The 10,705-nt window shown below is 42.9% G+C and overlaps 1 protein-coding gene across 3 annotated transcripts; it reads left to right on the top strand.

The window, feature by feature from the left end:
- Positions 1 to 2,880: 2,880 nt before the first annotated feature.
- Positions 2,881 to 9,717, top strand: LOC123086567 (receptor kinase-like protein Xa21). Of its 3 annotated transcripts, XM_044508326.1 has the most exons (6): positions 2,882 to 3,255; positions 3,840 to 3,990; positions 4,615 to 4,663; positions 4,754 to 7,451; positions 7,554 to 7,925; positions 8,969 to 9,715. In XM_044508326.1, exons 4-5 carry the CDS (start codon positions 4,781 to 4,783, stop codon positions 7,922 to 7,924), a joined length of 3,042 nt encoding a protein of 1,013 aa, XP_044364261.1. In that variant the 5' UTR covers positions 2,882 to 3,255; positions 3,840 to 3,990; positions 4,615 to 4,663; positions 4,754 to 4,780; the 3' UTR covers position 7,925; positions 8,969 to 9,715. The 3 variants fall into 3 exon arrangements, with proteins under 3 accessions (XP_044364262.1, XP_044364261.1, XP_044364260.1); XM_044508327.1 differs by having other exon boundaries at positions 2,881 to 3,990; positions 8,958 to 9,717; XM_044508325.1 differs by having other exon boundaries at positions 2,882 to 3,990.
- Positions 9,718 to 10,705: the final 988 nt, after the last annotated feature.

Here is a 10,705-nt window from a genome sequence, read left to right as displayed (position 1 = left end):
AATTGCAACGGCTAGAATTTTATTGTTGGGATATAAGTAATTGGAAGGGGCCGACGCGTCACCGCGTGAGTCACGCGCTCGCCCGGCCTAATGACGCCTGTGTGGGCCCATTTTCAATTTCCCATTTTTTTACAACACCATTTTCTATTTTTTTGTTCATAAAAATGTCAAATTCTGTCCCGAAACATAAAGACGTCAAAAGTTAAAGGAAATGGTCAAAATGGACTGGCCGTCCCATGTACCATGTCGGTCACCTCGATCGGCCGCCACATGTTCCCATTAGGCTTGTAAAGCGTCTCTGTTTGTTTCTTCTCTAGAACTCTCCCCATCCTTTTCATCTTCTTTGCACTCTTGTATCGGCCTGTAGATCCTCTCCCCCTCAAGTCTCCCCAATGGCGGATCTAGGCCCCAGGCCGAGAGGGCCCGGGGCATGAGGCCCAACTCCTTTGTGTACTGTAGCAATTTGCTACAGTATACAAAGGGGGCTTGGGGCGGCTCGCTAGGTTGGATCCGCCCCTGAGTCCCCCTCCCCCCTTCACTGCCACCATATCAAGACAACAACGACAAGTCACGCGCCTTCGCGGCTCTGCAAGTTAACGCCATTACTGCAATCTACTACTATTTGCACGCACTCCCCCCCTCCTCCTCCTGAGAACAACCTATTGCCGCAAACAATTGCGTCATGCCCTCTCTTGTAGGCGTCGGGAGGGGGCAAAGTTGTTGTTGTAGGATTAACCACTGATCGCTGTCAGGATTGTAAGGGGGCACGTTTGATGTTCCAGGGCTTGTTCTCTATCTGGTGCAAGGAATAGAACCATGCGTGCTTTAGGGGAGCTGTTATTGTGATGTTGTGAAGGACCTGATCACATGCTCATCACAATATTGTAAGGTGGTGGTGCTCTATGCTACAGGGGACGGGCCATGAGCTACTATAAGGAAGGGAACCACCAACATTTTAGGGGAGCCGCCACGGTGTTGCGAAGGATGGTGGATGCATTTTGCATCATATTTTATATGGTGTCTTTGCACCGCAAACTTAGGAATTTTGAATTCTACCATGTTCACTCGCCCATGTTTGTTTGATTTCACCAAGACCCGCAAAATTAGAAGATTTGAAGCAGTATTTGAACAATTCTTACTTTTGTTGGATAATGTGTTGATTTGATGTCATAGGAACCTTCCATGGAGAGGAGCACCGGAGAAGAAAACACACATCGTTTGGAGGATCTAGAAGAGCAGGCGATGCATGGTATAAGCGCGCCTCTGGTACCGTTGGTTGTACCGTGTGCCGCCGCCTTCTCATTGTCGACTACTCCCCCCCCCCGGTGCAACCATACCTCAGGTACGATGAACAGAGAGACCTCCACCATACGAAGTAGTACCAGAAACCTCACCTCAGTAATATATCCGTAGGGGGTCAGCAAAAGGGCATCCACCTTTGCAATTGCTTTGATCACAGAGGTAGCTACATCAAGATGCATCACCTTCATCGCTGTCCAAGACATCATCATCAACTCTCTCATCTATCTCAATTATAGTCCTCAGATCTATTGGGGATCCGTGTGTGTATCACTTTAATCGTCCATCCGCGATACATATAATTATCTCCATGATGTCTTGTACCCCCATGTCGATTATGCAATGGGCCAACCAACCCGCCCCATGGCCCTACTATGATATGGACCGGAAGTCTTTGTGTACAAGACAAGGCGACCGGCCTCCCGGAGGGACTCCCCTTTCCTGAGTTAGATCCTGTAACCCTAGACCCCGGTACCCATAAAAGTTGAGATTAGCTAGTCGAATAGATAAACAACATAACCTAGAGCTTTACTCAATCCCTCGATCTTTGTAACCCCTATGCATGAGGAGCCAGAGTAGGGGATTACCTCGTCTAGGTAAAGCTCTGTCCATGTTACCATTCGATCTACTCACTTGGTTGGATATCCTATCGAGGGATCTGCTAAAAAATACTCCTACAGTGAGCGCTTTGGCCCCACAAGTACCGACAAGGAGGAGCATCAACAACTTGTGGCCGTCACTCATCGGTTCGAGGAGGAGGACGACGACGACTTTCCATACATCAACAAGCTGTGAGACTCGGACTCGGACTAAACGACGACAACAAAGTAGTTTAAGTAGTGGTATCGACATTGCATATTTTGAAAATATCACTTAACCTGGTATGGAGAGGGCGTTTGCAAGTGTTGTTGTCGATTTAGTGTAATTTTCAACCCCGGACGAACGGCGTACAATCCGAGAAAGAACAAGACTGGTATGCTTTTCAATGTAATTTTATTTTGTATTGATCATTTTACATCGAGTTGTCTATCTGTTTACTAGCTTTTTTTTCCTCGACAATAAGCCCTTTTTTGGTGTCTAATATTGCTCGAGTTTAGGAAAATTCAACGAGAGATTCAAAAGTCATGGTGGATTAAAACTTGGCTCGTCAGTTTGGGAAAGAAATCAATAAATGCTAAACATACAAAGATTTACACGCAATTACATGCTGACTAGGCTTCTTTCTTTCTAAGTAACCACTTTCCCCTGATTTTCATGGGGTGGGCCCCTTCAATTTGGGAAAGAAATCAATAATGCTAAACCTACAAAGATTTACACGTAATTACATGTTGACTAGGCTTCTTTCTTTCTAACTAACCACCCTCCTGATTTTCATTAGGGTGGGCCCCTTCTCACCCTTAACTTCCAATCACAACTCACCAGTTTGTAAAATCCATATAAATCTATGTATGTGTAGCATTACTCGGAAAGAAATAGCTGCTCGTGGGTTTTCGAACTCCATGAGCGCACCTCGGCGTCTCCTTCAGTTTCCTCTCTCCCGTAGTATATCCATCGGGGATTTCAATTCAAATAATATTAGCTCGAGGATTTCGGTTTCAAGCGCTATGGTGACAAGGGAAGGGAATATGTAGCCTTTGACATGTGGGGTCCAAGTCTGAAACACGGCATGCCAGTCCGACGGCCTGGCCTCGTTTCATTTCCCCTCCCCTCTCCGCCGCCGTCGTTGCTGGCCTCCTCCGGCACTGCACTGCGCACGGAGCCCATCCCCACGTCCATGATCTCACTCGCGCCGTATCCCGTACGAGCATGGCGGCGGTCTGCAGGGGGCGGCGAGGGAGAAGGTGGTGCTCTCACGGAGGAGGAGGGGCAGCACAAATTCGGGCCATCTCCTCGATTTCAGTCCGCGCTTGGGGCTCGGCGCTCTGGCCCGCGCCGCCGGTGGGAAAGCACCGCAAGGTGAGGGAGAGGCAAGGAATGGACGACCTTCTGCTTAGTTTTCCTTTACGGATTTATTTACCTTTAGTGTGAGAGATTGTTCAGGTAGGAAATCGCCCCTGCTGGTCCCATAGTCACCAAGTCGGATGGTGGTATCATATTCTCGGTTTGGTTGCTGATAGAGACTTGCATTCTAACCTGGCATGGAATTCTCTAGTCATGAATGTGTGAAACAGTGCAGCCATGTTTTGTCTGGCTCCAAGGTGGGAACATGTGGTGCTGCAAATCACACTGTCACCCTTGAGCCGTGAGCAACACTGGCACCATGTCCACACCTGCTCGGCCGGCAGCTTGTTCGAGAATTCAGGCCTGCTGCCGCTCTCTCTGTCGTTCCTTGTGTCAAGAATCGTCGCGTACTCATTAAGGATATCCTGATGTCATCGTGTAAACAGAGACAAGCAATATGTGTATGCTGTCACTTCTTCTTTCGGGGACATGGGTTCGTTGGTCACTAGTGGGTAGTTGTGTAGGCAATTGCATAGTTTAGTTTTTCGAAAAGTATGCATGTTAAAAGGCTAAAGTTTGATACCTTCTTCCTGAAGTAGATATTGCATTGCCTATAAATCAAGGGGTAACCAAGCAGCTCCTAGTTACTTGTAGCTATGGCAGTTCAGATGGCATGATCACGCCGTTTTGGGGGATGTTTGTGCAACCGTCAAATGATGGCAGGATGATGGTGGTGGACATGAACTCAAGGTGCGTTAATCTCTACTAACTTTAGTCTTGTAAACAGTCTTGTTTTTAGAGTTCCATCGAATTTTATCCAAGTGTTTTAGGTGGCTCATTTGAGGAGCTACATGGTGCTTGTTAGTTGATTTAAATGACAACAAGGATGATTCCCACAATCAACTTTTTATGGGTCGTATTTCTCCTTCCACCTTTTTTAACATCTCCTCACTCCTACCTGTAGTATGATGATTACTGTATGCCCGGATGGTGGAAGAGTATATCTGAAGTAAAAAAATACCATAACCAATCCTAATCACAATTTGGGATGGATCTGAAGAAGGTGCCTGTTTTGTATCTCCTTATAACAGGTCATCCGTGACTAAATTTCAAAAATAATAACTTATTGTGTAATAATTTTCAGAATTGACCATACGCGTAACATATTGGTCCATATGTGATTGGGTTTTCTAGCATCTGCTTCAGTAGTTTAGGCAGCAGGTTCGTGAACCAAAAGCTTTCACATGATTGTAGGACTGTAGGATTCAGATATCTCAAATCTAGTCAGATTAGTAAAAGACTATGGTTATTGTGTAAATTTGCATTGGCTGGAAGTCTGTAATTTCACTTATGTTGTTCTTTACTTACTTGCAGAAAGACAGTAGGCAAGTCTTGAGGGAGGGATTGAAGTATAATTGGTTAGGTAGTACTTGACATGACAAATGATTTTTCGCTAACATCAACTATTGGCTAATCTAAAAATGCCCTTATTTTTTGTTTGCATGTAATCAAGATCTTCAACAAAGGCAGCTAGCCAGACATGAAGATTACTACAATCATGCAGTTTATCTTGGGGCTCATTGTTTGCAACGTCATCATCTGTGGCTCCCTGTATGGAAATGAGACAGACCAATTGTCACTGCTTGAATTCAAGAATGCAATCACCCTCGATCCAAAGCAATCCTTGATGTCCTGGAATGACAGTACCCACTTTTGCAATTGGGAAGGTGTTCATTGCAGGATGAAGAATCCATACCGTGTCACTTCTCTTAACCTTACAAATCGAGGTTTAGTCGGTCAAATCTCTCCTTCACTTGGAAATCTAACATTCCTAAAACATCTACTCCTACCGACAAATGGGTTTACTGGGACAATTCCTCCATCCCTTGGTCATTTGCATCGCCTTCAAAACCTCTACCTGAGCAATAACACACTGCAAGGGAGGATACCTAGTCTGGCAAACTGTTCAAACCTCAAGGCTCTATGGCTGGATAGAAATCAACTAGTTGGGCGAATTCCTGCAGACTTGCCTCCTTACCTTCAAGTGCTGCAACTTTCAGTTAACAATCTGACTGGAACCATCCCTGCCTCTCTTGCCAACATCACAGTGCTAAACCAGTTCAACGTTGCGTTTAATAATATTGAGGGTAACATCCCGAATGAGATTGCAAAGTTACATGTGCTCCATATTCTGAACGTGGGTAGCAATCAATTGACAGGCATGTTTCAACAGGCCATCTTGAACCTTTCTACTCTTGTTACCCTTAACCTTGGTCCAAATCATTTAAGTGGTGAGGTACCATCCAATCTTGGTAACTCTCTACCCAGTCTCCAAAACTTCGCATTAGCCGATAACTTCTTTCATGGAAAAATCCCATCTTCTTTGATCAACGCATCCCAGATACACATTTTTGATATATCAAAAAATAATTTCACAGGATCGGTGCTTCGGTCCATTGGCAAACTTTCCGAACTCACATGGTTAAACCTTGAGTTCAATAAACTCCAAGCACGTAACAAGCAAGATTGGGAGTTTATGAACAGCTTAATCAATTGTACTAAGCTAAATGCCTTCTCGGTAGAGGGGAATCATCTACAAGGCCACATACCAAGTTCATTATCCAACCTTTCCATTCAGCTTCAACATCTATATTTGGGGCGGAATCAATTGGAAGGAGGTTTCCCTTCTGGCATAGCGAACCTTCCGAACCTGATTGTTTTAGGAATGAATAGCAATCAATTTACAGGTACCATTCCCCAATGGTTAGGAGCTCTCAAAAATTTGCAAATACTAGGTTTAGCTGACAACATCTTTACAGGGTTTATTCCATCTTCCCTTTCCAATTTATCTCAATTGGCATATCTTCTTCTAGACTCGAACCAGTTTGTTGGCAACATACCACCAAGCTTTGGAAATCTTCAAAACCTTGAAATATTGAACATGTCCAGCAACAATCTTCATGGTTTAGTGCCAAAGGAGATCTTTAGAATTCCAACACTAAGGGAAATTTATTTATCTTTTAACAACTTCAATGGACAACTTCCTACCGACATCGGTAATGCCAAACAACTCAGAAATCTAGAACTCTCTTCAAATAGACTATCTGGAGATATTCCTAGCACTCTGGGTGAGTGTGCAAGTTTGGAAGATATCAAGTTGGACTGGAATGTTTTCAGTGGAAGCATCCCCACTTCGTTAAGCAAAATAAGTAGCCTGAAAGTTCTTAGTGTTTCCCACAATAACATTACTGGATCAATTCCAGTGTCTCTTGGCAACCTACAATATCTTGAACAACTAGATCTGTCATTCAACCATCTTGAGGGGGAGGTCCCAAAAGAAGGAATCTTCAAGAATGTAACTGCTCTGCGGATCGAAGGAAATCATGGGCTTTGTGGTGGGGCTCTGCAGTTACACTTAATGGCATGTTCTGTTATGCCTTCAAATTCAAGAAATCATAAACTGTTTGCTGTACTCAAAGTGTTAATTCCAATATCTTGCATGGTCTCACTTGCTATGGTCATACTTCTCTTATTGTTCTGGAGGGGGAGACATAAGAGAAAATCCATGTCGTCGCCATCACTTGATAGAAATCTTCCCAAAGTTTCTTTCAGTGATATTGCTAGAGCAACAGACGGGTTCTCAACATCCAGCATAATTGGAAGAGGGAGATATGGTACTGTGTATCAAGGAAAACTATTTCAAGATGGAAATTATGTTGCCATAAAAGTCTTCAACCTGGAGACAAGGGGGGCACCAAATAGCTTCATTGCAGAATGTAATGTCTTAAGAAATGTGCGGCATCGTAATCTGGTTCCTATACTAACCGCATGCTCAAGCATTGATTCTAATGGAAATGATTTCAAAGCTCTAGTGTATGAGTTCATGCCTCGAGGAGACTTGTATGGACTACTATACTCAACTCAAGACTATGAGAGCTCTTTAGATATGATACATATTACAGTAGCTCAAAGGCTAAGCATTGTTGTGGATATAGCAGATGCACTGGAGTACCTACACCATAACAACCAAGGAACTATTGTTCATTGTGATGTGAAGCCTAGCAACATTCTTTTGGATGACAATATGACAGCTCATGTTGGAGATTTCGGTCTTGCAAGGTTCTTAGTTGAGTCAACGGTATCATCATCTGATGACTCATACTCAGCCTCTTCAATTGCGATAAATGGAACTATTGGATATGTTGCTCCAGGTAATTCCATTTTTCATATTCTTGTATTGTATTATTTAAACTGAGAGTAACTTCTGCTCATACTAGCACCGGAATTAAATTATTGTTGCATGTGAACTACAGAATGTGCGACAGGTGGTCATATTTCGACTGCTAGCGATGTCTACAGCTTTGGAATTGTTCTATTTGAGATATTCTTACGGAAGAGGCCGACAAATGATATGTTCAAAGATGGACTAAACATTGTAAAATTCGTTGAAATGAATTTTCCTGCCAAGATATCAGAAATTATTGAACCTGAAGTACTTCAAGATCAGCCTGAGTTTCCAGAAGAAACTCTAGTGGTCGTGAAGGAAAATGACCTGGACTGTGTAAGTTCAGTGCTAAACATTGGGCTTCGCTGCACCAAACCATACCCGAACGAGCGCCCCAACATGCAGGAAGTGGCTGCAGGGCTGCATGGAATCAAGGAAGCTTATCTCAGAGGGTACTAAGGTAATCACCATTTTTAGTGTATGGTGCTGCAGTGTTATTTATAGTCTACAAATGGTTTTATCACTCACTACATTTGGCAGCACCATATTTTTGGAGTTTTCAGAGAATCCCTTTCTGTTTAGAAACCATAGTTTTAAATACTTTGATGCGTTTGGTATTTGGTGTCAAGAAAAACTGAAGTTTTATAAACCGTAGTATTCCTGAAAGTGTGTTTTTTCTGCTGTAGTCCTCTTTTTTCTAAACCGAGAAACGCGAGGCTCCCCTGCTATTTTTTCTAGCGAGTCCATCCATCTTCTTCCGGCCGCCGTGTCACCTGCAAAACCATTAGCATAATTTTTCAAGTGAGGTATCCAATCACTAAGTAGATTGGTTTTTCTATGAGAAATACCCGGTCAATCAGGCCCATCAGGCATTAGCAAATCCCATGTGCGCGTAGTGTGGTATGATCAATCGCTTCCGCAACTTTCCAGGTCAGCGATCAGCTAGCCATACGCGGCTGCCGGATTTCCTCTTCCCACTGGAGCCCTCGACCATCGGGTCGTGCACACATACTTCACATCCTTCATAGAAGTGCAGGAGGCAGGGTACACTTCCTTCACATCCTTTGTAGAAGTGCAGGAGGCAGGGAGAGACATACAAGGGATAGCTGTAGACTGCTAATATCCTAATATCTAGATGAGGATGTGTTGACATCGTGCATGCAGCCAGCGGCTGTTAGCACACGCTGATTAATCGGGTCATGTAGCCCGTTAAGTGTAGCTGTCCATGCCGCCATGCATATCTATCGGTCAAAACTTCGGCAAGACAATGCCGGCCAAACACTTGGGTAGTATTACCAAAACTGTTAAAAGTGACAGTTTTGAGAAATCGACGCATTCATTGCCCGCGCGTTGGAATACCTAAGTTCGGAAGTACTGTGGTTTTGAGAAAACTGTGCTACCAAACTAGGCCTGTATTTGCCATTCTTTTCCAAATAAGAAACACTAGTCTTGTAACTGGCGTGAGTACATAAGCTGCGATGTGATCTTGCAGTTTGCTGGCAGGTACGTTCTTGGAAAATGAATATTGGGAGTAAATCGCAACGTGCTGGGTGAGCAACACGTTCTGCTTGTGCTGCTCCTCAAGACAGAGCTTCCTCCCTGATGATGGTCTCCCATGCTGTTTGGGTGATGGATCTGTTTAATTCGGGATAACCTCTTGACTCTTTGTTGTACCTTTTCTGTGTGGAATCAGCCAACCTTTATTAGTAGTTTGATGAATTAAGGCTACATGGTTGGCATGTTGCTAGTACTATGTAATATTACCTCTGTCCCGAATTACTTGTCTTAAATTTGTCTAGACAGGAAGTATGATGTATTAGTACGCCCGGGCTAGTATTGTAGAGCTGGCAACTACTATTTCTTACAGCCTAAATGTACATACCATATCTGTTTCCTTGATTTATGTTTGTACCAAGTTTGTTGTTCGAACATTTCATAAATTCAAGGTTTGAGGTCGAATTCCTCATCTTATACATTATTTTTGTTGGTTCACACTTGCAGCTTACCAGTTCACACTTCACTTGCACCATGTCTGATGCTTGTTAACAAATCTTGATTGTCGTTGCTAGCTGTGATTGTTTGATTCTTGGTAGATCGACATGTGCCTCTAATACCCAATCTCGTGGCTGATAACAAAGGCCAACTGGCCGGTAGTGACAACTAGAGTTGACACAGGTGGAGCAAGAGGAGAAAGAAGAAGGGAGAAAGACAACGAGGAGAAAAAAAAGGACAATTAAACCCATCAAGGGGAAAGAAGGGGCGACATGTGGGCTATGCCACGTGGAGCTCACCAGTTGGATGACGTGAGAAACGTTTTTTTAAATGATGAGGGTGAGGATCTTTTTGAGAAAGGTTTTCCTTTGTTTTTTTAAGATGGAGGTGACAGGTGGACTATGCCATGTGGCACTCGCTGGTTGGATGAGGCGAGGAAAGTTTTTTTTTAGATGGAGATGAGGTTTCTTAGAAAGGTTTTCATTGTTCTTTTAGATGGGGTGGGGTTTTTTTTAGATGGAGGTGAGGAAATGTTTGTTTTTTTGAGATGGACATGATTTTTTTTCTTTTTTCCTAAGATAAAGCTGGCGGAAACGAGCGCACAACTTCATCTCAAATAGTGCGCAACAGCACGCTCCAATTACTAGCTTAGGATGTCCAGCGAGCTCAAGCATGGTGGGTGAAAGGCTATGTGACGATGTCATGTACCCGTGGTACCTGAAGCGAGTTTTGTTGTAATGAGCCGGCCATGTAGCTTAATACTTTTTCGTCCGCATAATAATCAAGTTCACATCATTCCTTTATTTTTCTCATCGGTTTTGGGAATGTTCCACCGGCTTTTCTAGGCGGTTTTCTCTGTTTTTTCTAGGACGGGTATCGTTCAGTTTCCTTTTTTCTTCTTTATTTTTTCGTATTATCTTTCTCTTTTCTTTTTCAAATTCATGAAAATTTTCAAATGAAATAATTAACAAATTCATATTTTTTTTGAATTCATGAACACTTTCAAAATCCATGAACTTTTTCAAATTCATAAATTATTTTGAAATTTGCGAGTTTTGTATTCATGAACTTAATTTGAAATGCAGAACCCACAAACATTTTTCAAATTTGTTTACATTTTGGAAAACTGTAAACCTTTTTCCAATTCATGAACTTCTTTGAATTTCATGAACTTTTTAAAATTCATATATTTTAAATTCCATGAACTTTTCCAAATTTACGAAACCCAGAATCTTTTTATAGATTTGT

The sequence above is a fragment of the Triticum aestivum genome, chromosome 4A, assembly GCF_018294505.1.
Source record: "Triticum aestivum cultivar Chinese Spring chromosome 4A, IWGSC CS RefSeq v2.1, whole genome shotgun sequence".
NCBI lineage: Eukaryota > Viridiplantae > Streptophyta > Magnoliopsida > Poales > Poaceae > Triticum > Triticum aestivum.
Note: the sequence above shows the minus strand (reverse complement) of the source record. Positions and strands in the feature narration are given on the sequence as shown.